The sequence below is a fragment of the Rhinolophus ferrumequinum genome, chromosome X (assembly GCF_004115265.2).
Source record: "Rhinolophus ferrumequinum isolate MPI-CBG mRhiFer1 chromosome X, mRhiFer1_v1.p, whole genome shotgun sequence".
In the NCBI taxonomy this organism is placed as follows: domain Eukaryota; kingdom Metazoa; phylum Chordata; class Mammalia; order Chiroptera; family Rhinolophidae; genus Rhinolophus; species Rhinolophus ferrumequinum.
Window position 1 is genome coordinate 39,468,869 of NC_046284.1, and position 26,392 is coordinate 39,495,260.

Below are 26,392 nucleotides of genomic sequence, written 5' to 3' on the forward strand. Positions count from 1 at the left end.
AATGTTATATGGCGGTAAGAAAAGATGAAATAGGACCATTTGTGACAACATGGATGGATCTTGAGAATATAATGCTAAGCGAAATAAGTCAGACAGAAAAAGCAGAGAACCATATGATTTCACTGATATGTGGTATATAAACCAAAAACAATAAAAGAACAAGACAAACAAATGAGAAAGAAAAACTCATAGACACAGACAATAGCTTAGTGGTTACCAGAGTGTAAGGGGGGTGGGGGGTGGGAGATGAGGGTAAGGGAGATCTAATATATGGTGATGGAAGGAGAACTGACTCTGGGTTGTGAACACACAATGGAATTTATAGATGATATAATACAGAATTGTACACCTGAAATCTATGTAATTTTACTAACAATTGTCACCCCAATAAATTTAAAAAATAAATAAATAAAAATTTTAAAGAAGTTTAAAAACAATTAAAAAAAAAAAGGGCCGAGGACCTGAATAGAAACTTCTCTGAAGAAGACATACAAATGGCCAATACACATACGAATAAATGCTCAACATCACTCATATGAATAAATGCTCAACATCAGAGAAGTGCAAATGAAAAGCATTATGCTATGTCATCTCACACCAGTTAGAATTGCTATCATCAATAAGACAAATAAGTTTTGGAGAGGCTGTGGAGAAAAGGGAACCCTCATACACTGTTGATGGGAATGCAGATTGGTGCAGCCGCTATGGAAGGCAGTGTGGAATTTCCTCAAAAATTAAGAACAGCGTTACCATATGACTCAACAATCCTGAATATCTCCCCAAAAAATCTGAAAACATTTATCCGTAAAGGTATATGTGCTCCGATGTTCATTGCAGCATTATTTACGGTGGCCAAGACATAGAAACAACTAAAGTGTCCTTTGAAAGATGTTTGTATAAAGAAGATTTGGTATATATACACAATGGAAACTATTCTGCTACAAGAAAAGATGAAATAGTACCATTTGTGACAACATGGATGGATCTCGAGATTATAATGCTAAGCGAAATAAATCAGAGAGAAAAAGTCGGGAGCCATATGATTTTACTGATATGTGGTATGTAAAACTGAAAACAACAAAGGAACAAGACAAACAAATGAAGAAACAAAATCTCACAGATATAGACTATAGTTGAATGGTTACCAGAGGGTAGGGGTGGTGGTGGGTGGTAGATGAAGGTAAAAGGGATCAAATGGTGATGAAAAGAGATCTCACTCTGGTTGGTGAACACACAATGTGATGTATAGATGATGTTGAGCATTGTTCTGCACCTGAAACCTATGTAACTTTGCTAATACTTGCTACCCCAATAAACTTTAATTAAATTTCAAAAAAAGAAAATGTGAAATAGTACCATTTGCAAAAACATGGATGGATATTGAGATTATGCTGAGCGAGATAAGACAGAAAAAGTCAAGAACCATATGTTTTCACTTATATGTGGTATATAAAACTGAAAGCAACAAAGAATAGAACAAACAAATGAAAAAACAAAAAGTCATAGATACAGGCAATAGTTTAGTGGTTACTAGAGTGTAAGGAAGGAAGGGGTGGTAGATGAGGGTAAAGGGGATCAATAAATGGTGATGGAAAGAGAACTGACACTGGGTTGTAAACACACAATGTGATATATCGATGATGTATTAAAGGTCTGTACACCTGAAATCTATGTAACTTTATTAATAATTGTCACCGCAATAAACTTTAATTTAAAAAAAATTTCAAAGCAAATACTGTATTTGCTACTTAAAAAAAAATTATTTGTAGACACTAAGGTTTTCACTGTCCATGCATACTTTTCGTTCCTTTAAAATAAAATGGAAATAGGTCCACGGTTTTCAGACACCACTAACTACTAAATTTGAGCTTAAGATATATGATATTCACAGGTGTTTCTAAGTATGATATCATATCCAAGAGAAATTCGTACCACTTGCAGAATCTCCATAGTGCAATTAAAAAGGGCAAACACTTAAACCACATAAATAACATCTTACTATTTTCTGATAGTCCCTCTGTCAGTTTCACAGTTAGAGAGATGATGAGTCATCTGTCTATATACCTGATGGTGAACACACTGAAAGATTTAATTTGTATGTAAAATGCTGTTAAGATATCTCCATTTATTTACCTTCTGAACACAGCAACAGAAATTTAATGCCATAGAATATATAAGCTGTGATTCTTCTACATATGGAGGTAGTATGATGAGAGGACCATAATCAGGAAACCAGGTTTCTAGTCAACTGATTCTGAGACCAGAAGAAAAGCAATTAAATCACCATCTTCCTCCAGTGTGAAATGTGAATTACACTCATCTCTCTTACCACACAATATTCTTGGGAAGATTAAATGAAATCATGTAAATAAAGATGCTTTGGAAAGAATAATAATGTAAACAAATGTAAGACATTATCTTGCTATCAAAATTACTAAAGACACCAAATGATTTTCATAAATAAATTGCCCATGTAACAAAATACATTTATCTAACTCTCATCACCATCAAAAGCACCATCAATGATCCAACTATAATGTAAACATTTCATATTGAAACATTCACCAAGTTGCCAACACATATTTTATAATGTTAGCCAAGTGACTGAGAAATCTGGTATTTTCAAATTCAATATTTTATGGAGTATATGTCAAGTGTTGGGAAAAATTCTGGAGTAGTGATTAAATTTATACATGATGTCCTCAGCATTCTTTTTTTTTCTTCACTCTATCCTATTCTCTACCCTCATACACTCCATTAAACCTGTTTTCTCATTTTACCTCCTTCTACCAGCAAGACTTCAACAGATAACTAATGGAATCCCAGCATATATATGTAATATATATATATATATATATATATATATATATAATATATATATATATTATATATATAACATATAATATAATTAATATATATATAATATAATATATATATATATATTAGAAAAATTGATGTAATATACACAGTAGTATAAATTCAAGTCTGAAGTCAGAGAAGTATTTTAAGTCTTATGTCTAAAGTTTGGAGTAGATGTGAGACTGGAAACAGTTAGCTGACCCAGATCCCTTTCCTGTCAAGTCTTAGATTATGTCATTTATGGAGAAATAAATATAAAAAGTGATTTTTGCTTAGGAGATGCCTGCTTCTCCAAAAGGTGTATACCATTGAGGAATCTGGGCTAAACATCCTGGTTTGGTCGGTGACTGGGGACACGAGAGCCGGTTGGATATATGGACATGTACATCTCTCCAGTAACAGTGCGTTTAAGGTGGCATTTGAAGCTGATTTGAGTGGAAATGAAGACATCTTTATTGCCCTTGATGATATCTCCTTTACCCCAGAATGTGTTTTTGGAGCCAATGACATCTGTTCTGATGGAGCTTTGCTGTGTACATCCTCTAACAGCTGTGTCCCACGTTACAAGCACTGTGATGGTTTTGCCGACTGCATGGACTTCCAATTTGATGAGTCCAGCTGCTCAGAGTGTCCAATGGCTTACTGCAGAAATGGTGGGACTTGTGTAGTGTAGAAAAATGGTCCTATGTGTCGATGTGGACAAGAATGGAAAGGAAATCGATGCCACATCAAAGTTAACCCGCCTGCTGCAGATTTCGCCTACACTCAAAATAGCATATGGACTCTCCTGGGTATTGGATTCGCTTTCCTGATGACTCATATTACAGTTGCGGTCTTATGTTTCCTTGCGAACAGAAAAGTACCAGTAAGGAAAACTAAAGGAAGTGTTAACTGTGCATTTGTTAATCCAATTTATGGGAATTGGAGCAACTCAGAGAAAACAGAGAATTCTATGTACTCCTTCTCAAATCCATTATATGGCACAACATCAGGAAGCCTGCAGACCATATCTAATCATCTCAAATAGATAGAAGCTGAGGCAATAGAAGCTGAGGCATCTGATGGAAATGCCTGGAGAGAGGGTGACTTTACTCCTGCTGCTACAATACTCAAAGCAAATCTCCATCAAGATCAAGTATCATCTACTATGTGTAGCTTATAGAAAATTCCAGTGTGTGAAATGTGATAGAAACTCATCTGATGCAATAGTAAAAATAGAAGGGATTTGGAATACTACAGTAATTATTACATTTAAGAATACATTTTCTTCCCACGGCTGATTTCTCCCGCCAGGAAAGCGGCCAGTGTGCCCTACGCCAGACAAGGAGCACAGCCTCCATACCTGGGCCCCTCCCCCGCCCCGCTCTTCCAATCCTACTCCGCCCTTCCAGAGACTTCCTGAACTGAGGAGTGGTGTCAGATTACAGAGGAGCCGTAATGCTCAGGCTTTGGGAAGCCTGACGGGCAGCCCTGACCCAGGGAGACTGGGAAGTGTGTGTGATTTTGGCTGCGCTAGGAGAGAAGAGACTCCTCCACCCCCAGCCACCACCTTTTCTGGCCTGCGGGAAGAGGGCGACTCGCGGCTGGGCTGGGAGAGTGAAGACCCTTCCATCCCCAGCCCCCACCCTTCCTGGCTTGCCTAGGGCGGGGTGGGTGCAGCTGCAGAGACACACCCGGAGATCAGCAGTGAGGCAGGCGCAGCTCTGGGCTTTCAGCAGATCAGAAATCTCCCGCCCGCACTCACACACACACACTGAAGAAGTGCCTTAAGTCTCAAGAGTACTGGTCACGGATCTGGCGGTGCCACTCTCAGTGTGCATTTGTGCAGGCAAGGGCAGAAACTGCACTGACATTGTAAAAACTATCATCCAGACCCCTCAGGCCCACGCATTTAAGTCTGCAGTCCCAAAGTCTCTCTGGGCACCAGGTGACCGGCTCTGCCTGCGCAATAAGCAGGGGGCTCTTTGGTACAGCAGAGAACAACCTGGACATTGCTTGGTGGGCTTAGGCCGAGACTGTCGCTGCTTTTTGTATTGCATTGTTTTGTTTTGTTTTGCTTTGTCTTTATATCTTTGATATCTTTGCCTCTGTCGAGTGGGGGTTATCAGGTGGTTTTGCATGTGAACGTATTTGATATTTTTCTTTGTTGTTGTTGTTGCTGTTGTGCTTGGTGATTTGCTTTGTTCTGAAACTGCCCTGCCGGGGCCCAGCTTGTGAGGCACGGTCAGCAGATCAGAAATCTCCCGCCTGCACCCATACACACACACTGAAGAAGTGCCCTAGGACTCTGGAGTTCTGGACAAAGGGCTGCTGGTGCTCCTCTCGGTGTGCATATGTGCGGACAAGGGCAGAAGCTGCACTGACTTTGTGGAGACTATCATCCAGACCCCTCAGGCCCACGCATTTAAGTCTGCAGTGCCAGGGTCTCTCTGGGCACCAGGTGACTGGCTCTGCCTGCGCAATAAGCAGGGGGCTCTTTGGTACAGCAGAGGACAACCTGGTCATTGCTTGGTGGGCTCAGGCCGAGACGGTCGCTGCTTTTTGTTTTGCTTTGTTTTGCTTTGCTTTGTTTTGTTTTGCTTTGTCTTTGTATCTTTGATATCTTTGCCTGTGTCGAGCGGGGGTTATCGGCTGTTTTTTTTTGCATGTGAATGTACTTGATTTTTTTTCTTTGCTGTTGTCGTTGCTGTTGTGCTTGGTGATTTGCTTTGTTCTGGGACTGCCCTGCCGGGGCCCAGCTTGGGAGGCACAGGACTCGGCATATCCGGGGGCAAACTCCAGACCAAATCAGAGTGCAGCCGGGTTTGACCTGCAGGTCACACACCTAGAGGGGGTTCTCTGCAGGCACTGGAGCCCATAGAGGCCAAATCACATTGGGGTGGTCAACCCTCACGCAGCAGAGTGCCCTGTGGGGGGCAGAGCCAAGTCTCACGGCAGGTCAGCCCAGGAATTGACCCCACCTGCTCACTAGCGGGAAGCAATCAAAGATCTTCTTGAATGGGACAGTGTACACAACACAAGAGTCACCTTTGGAGCACACGCAGAGGAGGACGACGTGGTGCGAGTCAAATATAAAGGACACATACTACATAAGATAACCTAGCAAGAACTAAGAACTCTAGGGGATCTACCTAATATATCAAAATAAACACAGTCAGCCAGAATGGAGAAACAAAAATACACGTCCCAAACAAAAGAACAGAAGAAGCCTCCACAACTGGAACCAAATGAAGCAGATGTAACCAACCTCTCAGAGACAGAGTTCAGAACACTGGTGATAAGAATGTTTAAGGAGCTTAGAGAAGACATAAAGAAGGATGTAGAAATCATAACGAACAACCAGTTAGAACTAAAGAACACAATTACCGAAATTAAGAACTCACTTGAAGGAATAACCAGCAGGCTAGATGAAGCAGAGGATCGAATCAGCGACTTAGAAGACAAGGTAGCAGAGATCACCCAAACGGAACAACAGAAAGAAAAAAGAATAAAAAACAATGAGGATGGCCTAAGAGACCTCTGGGATAACATCAAGCGCAACAACATGCGCATCATAGGAATACCAGAAGGTGAAGAGAGTAAGCAAGGGATTGAGAACACATTTGAAGTAATAATGTCTGAAAACTTCCCCAACCTGATGAAGGAAACCAACACACAAGTCCAGGAAGTGCAGAGAGTTCCAACCAGGATTAACCCAAACAGGTCCACACCAAGACACATTATAGTTAAAATGGCAAAGCTTAAAGACAAAGAGAGAATCCTAAAAGCAGCAAGAGAAAGATGGAGGGTTACATACAAGGGAACTCCCATAAGACTATCAAATGATTTTTCTACAGAAACATTGAAGGCCAGGAGGGAGTGGCAGGAGATACTCAAAGTGATGGAAAAAAAAGGCCTACAACCTAGATTGCTTTATCCAGCAAGGCTATCATTTAAAGTTGATGGAGAGATAAAGAGCTTTCCAGAAAGAAATAAGCTAAAGGAATTTATTACCACCAAGCCAGCATTGCAAGAAATACTAAAAGGACTTCTGTAAATAGAAGAAAGATCAAAACAACCTAACTACAAATTTAAAAATGGCAATATTTATGTACCTATCAATAATCACTTTAAATGTAAATGGATTAAATGCTCCAATCAAGAGACATAGGGTGGCTGACTGGATAAGACAGCAAGACCCTTGTATATGCTGTATACAAGAGACTCACCTCAGAACAAAAGACACACACAGGCTGAAAGTGAAGGGTTGGAGTAAGATATTTCATGCAAATGGAAACGAGAAAAAAGCTGGAGTTGCAATACTTATATCTGACAATATAGACTTTAAAATGAAGAACATACTAAAAGATAAAGATGGGCACTATATAATAATAAAGGGATCGATCCGACAAGAGGACATAACCCTAGTAAACATCTATGCACCCAACATAGGAGCACCTAAATATATAAAACAGGTATTGACTGACATAAAGGCAGAGATCAACAGTAACACTATTATAGTCGGGGACTTCAACACAACTCTGACAGCAAGGGACAGGTCTTCCAGACAGAAAATCAACATGGAAACAACAGCCTTAAATGATACATTGGACCACTTGGATTTAATCGATATTTTCAGAACATTTCACCCCAATGCTGCAAAATACACCTTTTTCTCAAGCGCACATGGAACATTTTCCAAGATAGACCATATGTTAGGCCACAAAACAAGTCTTGATAAATTTAAGAAAATTGAAATCATACCAATTGTCTTCTCTGATCACAATGCTATGAAATTAGAAATGAACTACAGGAAAAAAACTGGAAGACACACCAATTCATGGAGGCTGAATAACTTATTACTAAATAATGAATCGGTCAAGCAGGAGATCAAGGAAGAAATCAAAAGATATCTCGAGATAAACGAAAATGAAAACACGACGACCCAAAATCTATGGGATGCCGCGAAAGCAGTCCTAAGAGGGAAATTCATAGCTTTGCAGGCCTACCTAAAGAAACAAGAAACATCACTAATCAACAGTTTATCTTCACATTTAAGGGATTTGGAAAAAGAACAGCAAAATAAGCCCAAAGGGAACACAAGGAATGAGATAATAAAGATCAGAGCAGAAATAAATGAAATAGAAACCAGAAAAACAATACAAAACATCAATGAATCCAAGAGTTGGTTCTTAGAGAAGATAAACAAAATCGACAAACCTTTAGCCAGGATCATTAAAAAAGAGAGAGAGAGGACCCAAATTAATAAAATCAGAAATGAAAGAGGAGAAGTGACAACGGACACTGCAGAAATACAAAGAGTTTTAAGAAGTTACTATGAGCAAATATATGCCAACAAATTTGACAATTTGGAAGAAATGGACAATTTTCTAGAGGCGTACAACCCTCCAAGGCTAACTCAAGAAGAAACAGAAAACCTGAATAGACTGATTACCACCACGGAAATTGAATCAGTAATCAACAGTCTCCCAACAAACAAAAGCCCTGGACCAGATGGCTTTACAGGTGAATTTTACAAAGCGTTCAAAAAAGAATTATCACCTATTCTCCTCAAGCTCTTCCAAAAAATCCAGAAGAAGGGATAACTCCCAAACACTTTTTACGAAGCCACTATCACCCTGATCCCAAAATCAGACAAAGACACCACAAAAAAAGAAAACTACAGGCCGATATCTCTAATGAACATAGATGCAAAAATCCTCAACAAAATATTAGCGAACAGAATTCAGCAATACATTAAAAAGATCATTCACCAAGATCAAGTGGGATTCATCCCTGGTATGCAGGGGTGGTTCAACATCCGCAAATCTATTAATGTGATACACCACATTAACAAAATGAAAAATAAAAATCACATGATCATATCAATAGATGCAGAAAAAGCATTTGATAAAATCCAACAGCCATTTATGATAAAAACCCTTAAGAAAGTGGGAATAGAGGGATCATATCTCAACATAACAAAGGCCATATATGACAAACCCACAGCTAACATCATACTCAATGGGGAAAAGCTAAAACCATTCCCCCTAAGATCAGGAACAAGGCAAGGTTGCCCACTATCTCCGCTTCTATTCAACATAGTGCTGGAATTTCTTGCCACAGCAATCAGACAAGAAAAAGAAATAAAAGGCATCCAAATTGGTAAGGAGGAAGTAAAGTTATCATTGTATGCAGATGATATGATACTATATATAGAGAACCCTAAAAACTCCACCAAGAAGCTATTAGAGCTGATAGATGAATTTAGTAAAGTAGCAAGATGCAAAATTAATATTCAGAAATCAGTTGCCTTTGTATATACCAATAATAAAACATCAGAAGGAGAAATTAAAAAAACAATCCCATTTACAATTGCTCCAAAGACTATAAAATACCTGGGAATAAATTTAACCAAAGAAGTAAAAGATCTGTTCTCAGAAAATTATAAGACACTGAAGAAAGGAATGAAAGAAGATATACATAGATGGAAACACATATCATGTTCATGGATAGGAAGAATTAATATAGTTAAAATGTCCATACTGCCTAAGGCAATATACATATTCAATGCAATTCCTATCAAACTGCCAACGTCGTTTTTCACAGAAATAGAACATATAATCCTAAAATTTATATGGGACCATAAAAGACCCCGAATAGCAAAGGCAATCTTGAGAAATAAGAACAAAGTGGGAGGTATAACAATACCTGACTTCAAATTATACTACAAGGCTACAGTAATCAAAACAGCATGGTACTGGCATAAAAACAGACACATAGATCAATGGAACAGAATAGAGAGTCCAGAAATAAATCCACGCCTATATGGCCATTTAATCTACGACAATGGAAGCAAGAATGTACGATGGAGTAAAGACAGTCTATTCAATAAATGGTGCTGGGAAACCTGGACAGACACATGCAAAAAAAATGAAGTTGGACCACCTCCTTACACCATATACAAAAATAAATTCAAAATGGCTTAAAGACTTAAATGTAAGATCTGAAACCATAAAATACCTAGAAGAAAATATAGGAAGAAACTTCTCAGACATTACCCGGAGTAAGATTTTTACTGATATATCCCCTCGCTCGAGGGAACTAAGAGAAAAAATAAACATGTGGGATTATATCAAACTAAAAAGTTTTTTCACAGCAAAGGAAACCATCAATAAAACAAGAAGGGATCCTACTGAATGGGAAAAGATATTTGCCAATGATATATCTGATAAGGGATTAATATCACAAATCTAAGAAAAACTCACTCAACTCAACTCCAAAAAAACAAACCATCCAATTAAAAAATGGGCAGAGGACTTGAAGAGACATTTTTCTAAAAAGGACATACAGATGGCAAACAGACATATGAAGAAATGCTCAACCTCACTAACCATCAGAGAAATGCAAATAAAAACCACAATGAGATACCACCTCACACCAGTCAGAATGGCTATCATCAATAAATCAACAAACAACAAGTGCTGGCGCGGATGTGGAGAAAAGGGAAAGCTTGTGCACTGTTGGTGGGATTGCAGATTGGTGCAGCCACTATGGAAAACAGTATGGAGGTATCTCAAAAATCTGAAAATGGAACTACCCTATGATCCAGTAATTCCTCTCCTAGGTATCTATCTGGAGAAATCCAAAACTTCAATTCAAAAATCTTTATGCACTCCTATGTTTATTGCAGCACTATACCCAATAGGTAAGACATGGAAACAACCAAAATGCCCATCGGTAGATGACTGGATTAAGAAACTGTGGTACATTTATACAATGGAGTATTATGCAGCCATAAAGAAGAAAGAAATCTTACCATTTGCAACAACATGGATGGATCTAGAGAACATTATGTTAAGTGAAATAAGTCAGACAGAGAAAGATAAGTACCATATGATCTCACTTATTTGCGGATTCTAAAGAAAAGAATAAGTGAATGAACTAATCAGAAACAGTTTGGAAGACAATGAGGAAAAACTGAGGGTTGCTAGATGGGCGGGAGGGGTGGGGGGTTGGGGGGAGGGTGAGGGGATTGGAGGGCAGTCGGTGACCACAGGATGGCCACGGGTTTGAAAATTAATCTGGGGAACGTAATTTGGTGGTTACCAGAAGGTAAAGGGGTTGGGGGGTGGGGGATGAGGGTGAGGGGGATCAAATGTATGGTGATGGAAGGGGAGCTGACTCTGGGTGGTGAACACACAATGTAATTTATGGATGATGTGATACAGAATTGCACACCTGAAATCTGTGTAATTTTACTAACAATTGTCACCCCAATAAACTAAAAATAAATAAATTAAAAAAAAAAGAAAAAAAAGTTTGGAGTAAACATAAGCTTTCACAACTTAATCCCCTAGGAATTTCAGTTTGGCAGTAGGGGAATTAATCTTTTCCTGTGTAAGAATGAAGTGGCAAGGAATTCACCCAAAGGCTCCCAAACCACATTCTATAAGCCTATTAGATAAGCCTGATTATAAAGGGAAATGAAGATGAAAACATTCTTTACTCATCACCCCTCAAGAATAAGATAGTACTACATAATTTCTGTCTGGACAGTGTAGCTTTACCAAATAAAGATCGGCCATAAGGCTGCACAGTTAAGCTTTAATGGCAATTCAGTAAGAACTAACAACAGCAGCTTTTTTCCCTTCTTCTACACAATTTTAGTGCTGGATCTTTCTCTCTCTCTCTCTCTCTCTCTCTCTCTCTCTCTCTCTCTCTCTCTCTCTCTCTCTCTCTCCCCTCCCCATAACGTCTTACCTCTCAACCATCCTTCTAAGCCACACGTACTTGACTTGTTCCCTCCTCATGTCCTTATTGTTTCCCCTTGTTCCAAGACGCAGTTACCCATTATTGAAATTGTATATGTACCGCTATACTTGATCTCTATCACAGACAGTGACAACAACCTACCAGTGTCTAATGTGTAACACCACACTCCATAATATCACACATATCTTTATGAAGTATTTTTAAAATTAATATTTCAAAAATATTGATAATCTTTCACATTTCATAAGATTCAGCATATCAATATTTCACATTTCACAAATTTTCTGATAGTCATGGTACTTAAACCATAACCAAAAGGATGAGATCTTCATTCACTACATTGATTTATAAAGGAATAGTTACTTATGAAAGCGTATGATTTACACAGTGTCTTTTTTTTAATTTATTGGGTTTACAATTGATAGTTACATTACATAGATTTCATGTGTACAATTCTGTACTACATCATCTATAAATCCCATTGTGTGTTCACCACCCAGAGTCAGTTCTCCTTCCATCACCATATATTTGATCCCCCTTACCCTCATCTCCCACCCCCCACCCCCCTTACCCTCTGGTAACCACTAAACTACTGTCTGTGTCAATGAGTTTTTGTTTCTCATTTGTTTGTCTTGTTTTTTGTTGTTTTTAGTTTATATACCACATATCAGTGAAATCATATGGTTCTCTGCTTTTTCTGTCTGACTTATTTCGTTTAGCATTATACTCTCAAGATCCATCCATGTTGTCACAAATGGTTCTATAACATTCCATTGTGTATATATACCACAACTTCTTTATCCATTCATCTATCGAAGGACATTTTGGTTGTTTCCATGTCTTGGCCACCGTAAATAAAGCTCCGAAGAATATTGGAGCACACGTGTCTTTATGGATAAATGTTTTCAGATTTTTTGGGTAGATACCCAGGAGAGGGATTGCTGGGTCATATAGTAATTCTATTCGTAATTTTTTGAGGAACCTCCACACTGCCTTCCATAACGGCTGCACCAGTCTGCATTCCCACCAACAGTGTATGAGGGTCCCTTTTTCTCCACAGCCTCACCAACACTTGTTACTATTTGTCTTCTTGGTGATAGCCATTCTTACTGGGGTGAGGTGATATCTCATTGTGGTTTTTATTTCCATTTCTCTGATGATTAGTGATGTTGAGCATTTTTTCATATGTCTATTTGCCATTTGTATGTCCTCTTTGGAGAAATGTCTCTTCAGGACCTCTGCCTATTTTTCAATTGGGTTGTTTGTTTTTTTGTTGTTGAGTTCTAAGAGTTCCTTGTATATTTTGGATATTAGCCCCTTATCGGAGGCACTGTTTGCAAAAATCTTCTCCCATTCAGTTGGTTTCCTCTTTATTTTGTCGATGGTTTCTTTTGCTATGTAGAAGCTTTTAAGTTTCATATAGTTCCATTCGTTTATTTTAGCTTTTACTTCCATTGCCTTTGGAGTCAAATTCATAAAATGCTCTTTGAACCCAAGGTCCATAAGTTTAGTACCTATGTTTTCTTCTATGCAGTTTATTGTGTCAGGTCTTATGCTTAAGTCTTTGATCCATTTTGAATTAATTTTGGTACATGGTGACAGATAGCAGTCCAGTTTCATTCTTTTGCAGGTGGCTTTCCAATTCACTCAGCACTATTTGTTGAAGAGGCTGTGTTTCCTCCATTGTATGTTTTTAGCTTCTTTGTCAAAAATTATCTATCCATATTTATGTGGTTTTATTTCTGGGTTCTCAATTCTATTCCATTGGTCTATGTGTATGTTTTTCTGCCAATACCATGCTGTTTTGATTATTGTAGCCTGGTAGTACAATCTAAAGTCAGGGAGTGTGATACCTCCAGTATTGTTCTTTTTTCTTAAAATTGCTTTGGCTATTCAGGGTCTTTTGTGGTTCCAAACAAATCTGATGATTTTTTGTTCTATTTCTTTAAAAAATGCCATTGGGATTTTGATGGGGATTGCATTAAATCTGTATATTGCTGTGGGTAATATGGCCATTTCAACTATGTTGATTCTTCCAATCCATGAGAATGGAATGTCTTTACATTTCTTTCTGTCTTCTTCAATTTCTTTCAAAAATGTCTTATAGTTTTCAGCATATAGGTCCTTCACATCCTTGGTTAAGTTTATTCCTAGGTATTTTATTCTTTTTGCTACAATTGCAAAAGGAATTGTTTTTTGTATTTCTTTTTCTGAGATTTCATTGTTAGTATATACGAATGCAATGGACTTTTGTACGTTGATTTTGTAGCCAGCAACTTTACTGTATTTGTTGATTGTTTCTAATAGCTTTTTGGTGGAGTCTTTAGGGTTTTCTATAGATAGCATCATGTCATCTGCAAAGAGTGATAATTTAACTTCTTCACTCACAATGTGGATGGCTTTTATTTCTTTCTCTTGCCTGATTGCTCTGGCAAGGACTTCCAACACTATGTTGAAAAGCAGAGATGATAGGGGACAGCCCTGTCGTGTTCCTGAACGTAGAGCAAAGGGTTTCAGGTTTTCACCATTAATTATGAGATTAGCTGAGGGCTTGTCATATATGGCCTTTATTATGTTAAGGCATTTTCCATCTATACCTATTTTATTAAGTATTTTAGTCATAAATGGATGTTGTATCTTGTCAAATGTTTATTGTGCAGCAATTGATATAATCATATGATTTTTGTCCTTTATTTTGTTTATGTGATGTATCACATTGATGTATTTGTGGATGTTGAACCATCTTTGTGCCCCGGGGATGAACCCCACCTGGTCGTGATGAATGATCCTTTTCAATGCAATGTTGTATTCGATTTGCTAGAATTTTGTTTAGGAGTTTTGCATCTGTATTTATCAGAGATATTGTCTGTAGTTTCTTTTTTTGTGTTGTCCTTACCAGGTTTTGGTATCAGGGTAATGTTGGTCTCATAAAATGAGTTAGGGAGTACTGTCACTTCTTCAATTTTTTGGAAGAGTTTGAGCAGGATTGGTATTAGATCCTCTTTGAAGGTTTGGTGGAATTCACTATTGAAGCCATCTGGTCCTGGATTTTGGTTTTGGGAAGGTTTCGGGTGACTGATCCAATTTCGTTAATGGTGATCGGTCTGTTTAGATTTTCCAGTTCTTCATGGTTCACCCTTGGAAATCTATGTTTCTAAGAACTTGTCCATTTCTTCTAGGTTATTGAATTTGGTGGCATATACTCCTTCATAGTATTCTTGGATGATCCTTTGTATTTCTGTGGTGTCCGTGATAACTTCCCCTTTTTCATTTCTTATTTTGTTAGTTAGTGTCCTCTGTCTTTTTATCTAGTGAGTCTAGCCAAGGGTTTCTCAATTTTGTTAATCTTTTCAAAGAACCAGCTCTTTGTCACATTAATTTTTTGTATTGTCTTTTTGTTCTCTCTTTCATTTAGTTCTGCTCTGATTTTTCTTATTTCCTTTCTTCTGCTGACCTAGCGTTTCACTTGTTCTTCTTTTTCTAGTTCTTCAAGGTGTAAAATGAGGTTATTTATTTGAGATTTTTCTTGTTTCTTGAGATAGGCCTCTAATGACATAAATTTTCCTCTTAAATGTGCTTTCGCTGCATCCCCAAAATTTTGGTAGTACGCATTTTCATTGTCATTTGTTTCCATGTATCTTTTGATCTCTCCTCTAATTTCTTCTTTGACCCAGTTGTTCTTTAAAAGTATGTTGTTTAATCTCCATGTATTTGTGTTTTTTCCTGCTTTCTTTTTGCAGTTGATATCCAATTTCAAAGCCTTGTGATCAGAGAATATGCTTGGTATGATTTCAATCTTCTTAAATTTGCTGAGGCTGATTTTATGTCCCAATATGTGGTCTATCCTTGAGAATGTTCCATATACACTGGAAAAGAATGTATAGTCTGATGTTTTAGGATGAAGTGCTCTATATATGTCAATTATGTCCATTTCATCTAGTGTGTCATTTAGGGCTGCTATTTTGTTATTTATTTTCTGTTTGGATGCTCTATCCATAGCTGTCCGTGTTGTATTTAGGTCCCCTAGTATAATTGTGTTTTGGTGAATTTTTCCCTTTAGTTCTGTTAGTAGTTGCTTGGTATATTTCGGTGCTTTCTGATTGGGGGCATAAATATTGATGACTGTTATGTATTCTTGTTGTATAATCCCCTTTACCATTACGAAATGTCCATCTTTGCCTCTTGTTACCTTTTTCACCCTGAAGTCTGTTTCATTTTATATCTTTATGGCTACACCTGATTTTCTCTGGGTACCATTTGCTTGAAATGTCAATATCCACCCTTTCACTTTGAGTCTATGCTTGTCCTGTAGCTGAGATGTGTCTCTTGGAGACAGCATATGGTTTGTTTAGTTTTTTGATCCCATCTGCTACTCTGTGCCTTTTAATTGGTGAGTTCAATCCATTTAAATTTAGGGTGATTATTGATATGTGAGGATTTCCCATCGTTGTATCTTTAGTTTTCTGTTGAGGCTCTGTCTCCATTTTTTGTTTTCCTTTTTGTTGTTGTCTATTATTTCTGTATGTTGGTATTCTATGACGTTTCCCTATGTTTCTTCTTTTATTACAGTACATATTTCAGTTCTGGATTTTTTTTGAGTGGTTACCCTTAAGTTTATATAAAAGAAAGTTTGATATTTAGAGTATTCCATTTTCTTCAGCACGCTTCCTTTCTGCATTCCCATATTCCGGTTCAGGCATTTACTCTCCCCCTTTTTATGTTTTGATTGCCTCAAATTCTCCCTGTTGATGGTGTTCGAATAGGCTCCTTTAGTATTTCTTGTAGTGCAGGTCGTGTATGAGAAAATTCCCTCAGCTGCTGTAGGTCTGGAAAGGTCTTTATTCCTCCTTCATATGTAAAGGATATCTTGGCTGGATATATTATTCTTGGCTCATAATTTCTCTCTTTCAATACTTTGAATATTTGGTTCCACTCCCTCCTGGCTTGCAGAGTTGCTGCTGAAAAATCTGATGGTAATCTAATGGGCTTTCCTTTGTAGGTTGCGTCTTCTTTTCTCTGGCTGCCTTGAAGATACCTTCTTTGTCGTTGATTTTTGACAACTTCAATGCAATGTGCCTTGGAGAAGGCATGTTGGGATTGAGGTAATTAGGTGTTCTATTTGCTTCTTGGATTCGAGGATCCAGTTTTTTCCACCAGTTTGGGAAGTTCTCATCGACTATTTGTTTGAATATATACTCTGTTCCCTTCTCTCTCTCTTCTCCTTCTGGTATGCCCATTATTCTTATATTGCTCTTTCTGATGGAGTCAGAAAGTTCTTGTAGAATTCTTTCATTTCTTTTAAGTCTCTAGTCTCTTTCTTCTTCTATTTGTGTAATTTCCAGGTTTCTATCTTCGATGTCACTTATTATTTCTTCCATCTGATCAACTCTACTACCTAAGACGGTTATCTCATTCTTAATTTCTTCTATTGACTTCTTAATCCTCAGAAATTCTATTTGGTTCTTTTATAAAATTTCAATCTCTTTCTTAAAATGCTCATGTTGTTCTTTGATTGTGTTTCTGAGTTCATTAAACTGCCTTTCTGTGTTTTTTTGCATCTCGTTGAGTTGTTTTCAGAACTGCAATCTTGAATTCTGTGTCATTTAAGTCACATATTTCCATATCTTTAAGTTCCTTTTCTGGAGACTTTTCACTTTCTTTCTGAGCTGTCTTGTTGCCTTGGTTATTCATGGCAATTATTGATTTATTATGTCTCTCCTTAGACATCTACAGGAGTGACTTCTGCAACAGGTTGATATGAAGAGGTCTTTTTTTTTCTAGTACTTGTTGGTAGAATGTTTTATTTTCTCTCCGACTATAGCCTTTTTTTTCTCTCTCACACGGTAGTGCTATATTTTCTCTGCACTATTCCAGCTCTCACACAATGGGGGTATTCCCTGGGAGCCGGACTTCTCCTCTGTTAATAGGTCACCTGGGTCGCAGGGCACAGTGTCCGTGTGTGTATGAGGAGAGCTTTTGAATTTCCAAAGCTCTTCCTGCAGCAGATTCAGAGCCCGTATGGTTCAGCAGTTCTGCGTACTTCTGCATGGATCCACCCAGTCAGGTGGGGCCAGGGGCGGGGTGAGTTGTAAGAGGTGGCCCAGAGCGATGGTGGTGTCCACCACCACAGCCAGTCCTGCTTCCACAGCTCCCTCCCCTTGGCCAGAACTGGTTGGGCTGTGAATCTGTGTCTGCGGTCCACAGTTCTCAGATGAGCAAATATTCTATTCTTTTGATCTGACACTGCTACCGTTCCGCTTCTAGCACTAGGCAGGTGGGTGCAGGGCGAGCTCTGGGAGGGTAGGGAGGTGGTGGCTAGTCTCATTGCCTAGGGCTTCCGTTCTCTGCTCGGCAGTGAGGGCTTAAACCAGCGTTTTCAGCCTTCTTCCCTCAGTCTTTGCTCCGAGGTCTCTGCCATGATCGTTGGGTTCAGCTGTGTTATATGCTGGCCCCTCCATCCTGTGGGCCATAAGTGGAGCCCTAGCAGTCTGAGTTCTTCCGTCTCCCACCGCTGCAGTAGTTCTGGGGTGCAGCGAGCTCGGAGCACTGATCTAGGTCTGAGTCCTGCGCCCACATGGCTCTGTCTCCGCACTTCTCCCTTCCCTCCTTCCCAGCTCGTGTGATTTGCCCACCTTTAAGTAAATCCAGTAGTGGGCCTTTTCGTCTTGCGTGTCTGCTGTGCAGGGAGTCCTTTGTGGAGTTATTGTTGTTCGATTAGTTGTAAATTCCAGGGGAGCTTTACAGAGGCGCACCTCACACCACCATTTTGATGACATCCCTGAGATTATTATCTTAATTGAAATAAGTCAGGCAGAAAAAGTTGAAAACCATATGACTTCACTCATATGTGGGATGTACCAGAGGTTAAGGAGTGAAGGGAGAGGGTAGAAAAGGGGAAAAGGAGTCAAATATATGGGGATGTAGGGAGAATTGACTCTGGGTGGTGAGCATACAATGTGATATATAGATGATGTATTATAGAACTGTACATTTGAAACCTATGTAATTATATTAACCATTGTCACCCTAATAAATTTAATTAAAAAATGAGAAACTACAGAAAAAAAAAGATAATTAACATCATCCAAATTTTTGCCACCCAGAGATAAATAAACACTGTTAAGGATTTGATGAAAAAAATTCTGAATCTATTTTCTGTATACTACTCATGTAGTAATTTCCAGCAAAGTATTCATATGCTACCTTTATTTTTAATCTTAACATAGTTTTATATGTGTGTTTAGACACACATAAATGTAGAATTACATGATAATGTAAAGCTTTCCATCTTATCTTAAAAATGTAATTAGCTTTATTAACATATTAAGTAAAACAATATACATATTACATTGAATTTATTATCCTAATAAAAGTGTAATAATTCCTCTAATAAACAAAAATATAAAGTATATCTGCTATCTCCTATGTATTAATTTCTCTCTGTAACTATTGTACCTAGTCTAAATTCAACTATTTATCTGTACCAGACCAATCAATTAAAACTTGTTTCCTTACAGAGAAAACTAGAAATCAATAAATCAAGTACTCTCTAGCTCTTTTTCTCCACCACCATACATTTGATATCACTTAGAAAATTTTAAAGTAACAATAAACACCTATACTATTACTATCCAAAGGTGTCTTAATCTTGTTAAATTATAGCTGTTATATAAATAAGGAACAAGGGTAAATGAAAACTGTGTATAGTGACCAATTCTTTGTAAATCTTTATTCCTTAGAAATTGTCCTGATAGCCAAAGAATATTTACTAAATTAATTAATATGAATTTAAGGACATAAAGTTAACTAAGGATGTGGAACTTATAATTTAAGCCAAAGTAATTAGTCTTTTTATGATTTGTAGCATTAAAAAATTCACAAGACTAAGCTCTTTAAAATATACCCATAATTGCACATTTATTTACTTCAACAAAATTTTGTATTTTAGTAAATTAAAACTATTTGTGGAAAAAATAATCACAACTTACTGGATCTATAAAACAAAGTAGAAATGTTAATATTTTAAAACTTGATAAATTAAACTCAAATCTTTTGCTATCTAGAATATTATATCTTTATTATTTATAGATGGTGGCAAAGTCAGGGAGAAGACAAAAAATTGCTATTGCACTAAAATTTAAATCACTCTTATTTGTCCAAAGTGTTGTCTGTATATTTGGAATATTACATGAAATATTTTCCAATATAATTCATAAAACCCTGTTTCTTCAAATCAACTCACAAAATCAGAGTCTCGCTTTTCTGCTAATATTGTTATTTACCTACAAACCTAGGCCATTGTCTGAAGTCAAAGTTAATTTTTTTTATCTAAGTTGCAGTTTTAGTGAGGAAAAACAATTTGAAAGCCAACATATTTTATTTATGCATTTATTTTTAATTAAAGTTTATTGGGGTGACATTTGTTAGTAAAGTTATATAGATTTCAGGTGTACAATTCTGTATTGTGTGTTCACCACCCAGAGTCAGTTCTCCTTCCATCACCACATATTTGATCCCCTTTATCCTCATTTACCACCCCCCCTTCCCTCTTACCCTCTGGTAACCACTAAACTATTGTCTGTGTCTATGAGTTTTTGTTGCTCATTTGTTTGTCTTGTTCGTTTGTTGTTTTTGGTTTATATACCACCTATCAGTGAAATCATATGGTTCTCTGCTTTTTCTGTCTGACTTATTTCGCTTAGCATTATATTCTCAAGATCCATCCATGTTGTCACAAATGGTCCTATTTCATCTTTTCTTACGGCCGAATAGTATTCCATTGTGTACATATACCACAACTTTTTTATCCATTCATCTATTGAAGGACATTTTTGTTTTTTCCATGTCTTGGCCACCATAAATAAAGCTGCAATAAACATTGGAGCACACGTGTCTTTATGGATAAATGTTTTCAGATTTTTTGGGTATATACCCAGGAGAGAGATTGCTGCGTCATATGGTAATTCTATTTTTAATTTTTTGAGGAACCTCCACAGTGCCTTCCATAGCGGAAAGCCAACATATTTAATGTCACAAAACGCATGGAGTCAATTGTTTTCTTTTTTGTTTGGAAGTTCTTGACAGTTTTTCTGGAATAAACACACTTCCTAGAGTTTTCACATAATGACAAAATAATTTTTTGAGCAATTATATACTATCTTATCCCAAAAGATACAGAAGGAAATAAAGGGGGGAAGAGAGAAATGAGCAAAAGCCAGCCCCAGACATGTACAAAATTATCCCAGTAAAAAGCTAACTTTTCCTCTACAATTTTGGGAGATGGTATAGAGACATCAAAACTCAGTTAGGGTGGGTGAATGGGGGGGAAGGGATTAAGAAGTACAAATTGGTTTTATGAAGTAGTCATGGAAATGTAGGGTATAGCATAAGGAATATAGTCAATAATATTGTAATAACTGTGTATAGTGTCATATGGGTACTAGATCTATGGGGGTGATAGATAAGAGGGGGTTTAGAGGGCAGAGTGAAAAAGGTGAAGGCGTTAAGTACAGGTTGGTACTTACAAAACAGTCATGGGGATGTAAAGTAAATCATAAGGAATATAGTCATTAATATGGTTATAATTATGTATAGTGCCAGGTACTCACTGGTCAGGGGGATCACTTCTTAAATCATATAAACATCTAATCGCTATGCTGTACATCTAAACGAATATAAAATATTATTTAATGTCAAATTAATTAATTAATTAACATCAGTCCCCAAATTCTACCAAAAACTTAAAGAGGATGGAGGACTTCCTAATGCCTTCCATGAAGCCAGCATTACCCTAATACCAAAGCAAAGCAAGCACAAGAAAAGACAAGACAAGGAAGGGAAGGGAGAGGGAAGGGAAGGGAAAGGAAGGGAAAAGAAGAAGGGAAAGAAAGGGAAGGGAAGGGAAGAAACAGAAGGGAAGGGAAAGGAAGAGAAGGGAAAGAAAAGAAAGGAAAGGAAAGGAAAAGTACAGACTAATACCCTTTAAGAATATTGATGCAAAAATCTTTGACAAAATGCTAGCAAACTGACACTACTCAAGATTTCTGGTTTCCAGTCTACCATGTAAGAGTCTTGGAAGTTGCCACTCCATCCTTATAACAAGTAAAAGCTGAACAAACTTAAAAATCAACAAATCTTCTTATATCCATAGAAGTGAGGTCACAGGCCAAATGTTGCCCCTCAAATTAGACAGAAAGGAGAATTCAAAGAACCACCACTTACCAGAACAGAAATCAACAAATAGAGAAATAGTACTAGGGTAAGAAAACATGAACTGTATACAAATTGCTGGAGACTCAGTGTGGACAAGTCTGAGAGATAAGAACTTTAGGGAGACCCAGGCATCAGAAGCCCCCAACTTTTGAAAGTTTTGCTACCTAGAGTTCTACCAAGTGATCACAGTGAACATTGGAGAAAAATCCTCTCATGCTTCTGGCAAGGGAATGAAAACCATCACAAAATATGACAGAGAGTTCTATTCTTCTTCTTTTTTTTTTTTAAAGAAATTTTTCTTTTTTTTTTTTAAACTTTAATTTATTTGTGTTTTTCCAGGACCTATCAGCTCCAAGTCAAATAGTTGTTTCAATTTAGCTGTGGAGGGAGCAGCTCACAATGGCCCATGTGGGAATCGAACTTGCAACTTTGTTGTTAAGAGCACAGTGCTATAACCAACTGAACTAACCGGCCACCCCTCTATTATCCTTATTAAGGTGTGCTCACAGTAGAAACAATTTAGCCAGAGCCTAACCTGCTGGGGTTTTATCAAATGCTAAGTAACATCAGGCAGCAGAAATGCCCAATTCCAGCAGGCTCTAGCCTTCCATGGAAGAAAGGAAATATTCATTTAGTTTTCCACATAGGAGAAGGGAAATACTGAACTCCAGCACACTCTAGACATTCTGTCCGTCCTAAGTAGGGGAGGGGAGACTAAGAAACATGTGTCAAGTTCACAGTCTATAAATAAAAGCTCACTAAAACTCTAAAACCTAAACATAGGACTATAGATGTTTCCTTTAACTGCCTCCACACACACACCTTACCACCACGTTACTAATAGCGTCCTGTTTTCAGCCATTTCTTTTAACTAGTCCATCTATCTGGCTATCAAGAAAAGCTTATTGGACATCCTAAAATGGGACAACACAGTCTGAAGAGACAAAGCAGCATCTCAACCAGACTCAGATATAATATGGATGTTGGAATTATCAGACTGGGAATTTAAAACAACTGTGATGAATATGCTACGTCCTCCAATATAAAAATGAGAGAACATGCAGAAACAGATGGGTAATATAAACAGAGAGATGGAAAGTCTAAGAAATAAAAAAATGAAAAGAAATACTAGAGATCAAAAACTCTAACAGAAATGAAAAATGTCTTCAATAGGTTTATAAGTAGACTGGTCTTGGCTGAGGAAAAAATCTCTGATCTTGAGGATATGTTAATAGAAATCTCCAAAATTAAAATGAGGAAAAACAACTGAAAAAATAAAAACAGAATAAAATACCAATGTCTGTGGGACAACTACAAAATGTGTAACATATGCACAACTGGAATACCAGAAGAATGGAGGAGGAGGAGGAAGAGGAGGAGGAGGAACAGAAGAAGGAGGAGGAGGAGAGGAGGAGGAGGACGAGAAGGAGATGAAGAAGAAATATTTTAAGCAGTAAGGACTGAGAATTTCCCCCAATTTAATGTCAGATATGAAACCACAGATCCAGGATACTCTGAGAGCAAACATGATACATGGTTATCTCATTAGCACTTTTACATTAATCTCTCTGGGTATTTGATTAATGTCTGTCTTCCACGCTAGAATGCACATTCCAGGTGATCAATGGCTTTATTTTTTGCTCATAATCATATTCTCAGAATACATCACAGTGCCCATGGATGTTTAATAAATATTTGTAGAATAATTAAGTCTTTAAGCTTTGAACTCATAATTGGAAAATAAGTTTGATATAGAAAGTATATAAATGTAATTCCTCTCTTTCCTCTAAATGAAGAGGAGAGTTATTCCCCAAGCAGAGTTAGTGAGCTGCAATTTGACACTCATCTTCAGGTTATCTTGGCTATTATTTTTAGTTCAGTGTCATCTTGTATATTTACCTGAATTTCTTTTTTTTTTTAATTTATTTTTAATTTATTGGGGTGACAATTGTTAGTAGAATTACATAGATTTCAGTTGTGCAATTCTGTATCACATCATCCATAAATCACACTGTGTGTTCACCACCCAGAGTCAGCTCCCCTTCCATCACCATACATTTGATCCCCCTCACCCTCATCCCCCACCCCCCAACACCCTTACGCTCTGGTAACCACCAAATTACGTTCCCCAGATTTACCTGAATTTCTTAAACATTCCTGACTTGTCTAGTACAATGTTTCCTGTGCCTGTTAGCTTTCATTAATACTATTCCTAATATAGTGTGAATTCAATACCTTGGGTGGAAAATGTGAAATACTTGATTCTCACCAGTCAGCCAGTGGAGGTAGAGAGTTCAGGGCTGGGGATGAGAGTGAGAGAATGGGGGAGTTTACCTCAGGACTCAAATTTTGTGGGTTCGGGTCCTGCTTTTGCTACTAGCTTCAAATGCGTTTTCCCGACACCTAAATCTGTTTCTGCATTGCCAAAAGTAGACGCAGTATTTTTAAAAACCTATAGCACAAAATTATTGTGAGAATTAAACGGGAAAATGACCCTGGAATTACTTTTTTAACCTATACAGTGACACGGACGTACATAATTATCTCAATGCAAATAGCGTTGGAGTGATTCCTAAAATAGAAATGGGAGCGTGGACGAAGTTTCTGTCAAAGTCTTACAATTTGTGGGTAACTCCTTTTTCCAGTGCATTTCTATCTTGTTTTGAACTTGTTTTTGAAATAAATAGAGTGGTTGCAGCAAAGACAAACATATCTTTTTTAAAAAGAAAGGAGGCAAAGTACTTTTAAAATCTTGCATTTAACCAGCCAATTTGGAGTTCATACTTTACCACATTTCAGCTTCCTGGAAATCGCAAACTTCCCCATCTTCTCTTGCTCTCCTAACAACCTGAAACTCTTCACCAAGTGCCACCTGGTTTCTTGCAGGCTGGATTTTACGTCCTCAGATTATGATGCAGCGCCCCCTACGTGCGTGCTCAATTGTGAGGTCACAGGGCCTCTACTAGTATATAAAGACCGACACTGAAGCCCATCCCAGTTGCAGCAGGCAGTGCAGGACGCTTAGCACTCTGGCCGGGAACTTCCCAATTCCGGGTGGCTAGCGGCCGCCTGCCCACCCAGTGCCTTAGTGCCCCAGAAGCGTGAAGAGTGAAGAGGCCAAAGAGGAGTCATGAACATCCTTTTCCTCCTAGTGGGTGGCGTTTTGTTCGCCTGTACGGTTGTCTTTTGGAAAAATCTTTTTCAGGTAAAGTGTGTACGAGAGATTGGAAAGAGATGAAGCTAAATGACTACATGGATTGAGGGGGGTGTCTAAGAGAGTAGAAAGATAGTAAAATGGTAAAATAGGGGTAAGGGGAGGTCCCCTCATTCCACCTTTTCTCTTGAAAGAGCCCCCGATGTTTCTTCTTTACCCCTACAATTCTCTCATCTTGACTAGTGATTTGACAGCTATTGTCTGTTGTGAAATGCAACAGGTCACTAAGTGACATGGTCAGCTTTTCACCCACTTGAAAACTAGTTGAAAATGCACACTCCACACCACCACCTCCCATTTTAAGAATCTGAGGCTTCTCTTTTCTTCTCTGTCTTCTACTACCCCTGTGTTTCTGTTTCCTCCCCTGTGTTTTCCTTTTCAGCAATCTTTATGAGAACTTTTGGGGCATTCACAAATAATTTAAGTTAAAATGTGCTATTCTTTGTGGTATTTAAAGCTGCAAGTGAAGTTCTTTTAGGTAAGAGTCAGACAGAGTCCCAATACAGACTTACTGGACTTTCCAAGAAATATAAGGCGAGGATATGACATTTTATTTTATTTGTTTAAAGATATGGCATTTTAGCATTAAAAGACCATTTTCATATATATATTTCCCTCAGTCTGTGTTTGGGAAGAACATATTTCCAAATCAATGTAGTCATTGAACAGATTTTTAATTTCTATTTCTTAGGGGAGGATAGTAAGTTCCTTTCGGTGATGAAGACTAATAAACATGTTGTTATTTTGTAGTCTTTGCAAATTGCTAAACACAATAAACTACATATGTTTAATTTCCTTCCCTTACAGAGAAACATTGGTGAAATGTCATCAAATTCATTTTCTCTTGCACTAGTAAGACCATCCTCTTGTACTGGGTCAACTAAGAGCAATACTAACACAAGTCTTGAAGTCAACAGCCTCTCTCAGGATGTCTTAATTAATTTCCCACGCTCGATAGCCATGCAGAAGCGAATATTGGTAAATCTCAGCATCGTGGAATACAAGCTGACTGAATTGGAATATTTCCTAGTTATTAAGGGTGTAAAGGATGCATTAGTTAACCAGAAATCCACTGGCATGCTTGGAAAATGTACCGACATTGGAGGTGAACATTAAAGGCACTTTGAGTGGATTCAATTGATTGTATGTGTTTATTCCAAATGAATTATTGTTTAAAATGGCAGGGTATTCCAAGTCAGATACAAAATCCCAGATATTCATCAATTTGCTTACTCACATTAAAAGGATTGTTTAGATGTTGCTAATACAGTAGTACCTCGGTTCGTCTCCGTTGACGAATATTTCGGTTTATGAACACGGTAAACCGGAAAGTACATGCTTCAGTTTTCGAAC

General features: G+C 37.8%; 1 protein-coding gene across 1 annotated transcript; it reads left to right on the top strand.

Moving 5' to 3' along the window:
* The first annotated feature begins 3,536 nt into the window (after window positions 1–3,536).
* CT83 (cancer/testis antigen 83) lies at window positions 3,537–26,155 on the top strand. Its single transcript, XM_033131281.1, has 2 exons — window positions 3,537–3,650; window positions 25,847–26,155. The coding sequence occupies exons 1-2, from the start codon at window positions 3,537–3,539 to the stop codon at window positions 26,153–26,155; spliced, it is 423 nt and encodes a 140-aa protein (XP_032987172.1).
* Window positions 26,156–26,392: the final 237 nt, after the last annotated feature.

Coding starts and splice junctions, on each gene's coding strand:
- CT83 (XM_033131281.1), top strand. CDS start 3,537: ATGGTCCTATGTGTCGATGTGGACAAGAATGGAAAGGAAATCGATGCC. Junction 3,651..25,846: donor TAGCATATGGACTCTCCTGG/GTATTGGATTCG, acceptor CTTCCCTTACAG/AGAAACATTGGTGAAATGTC.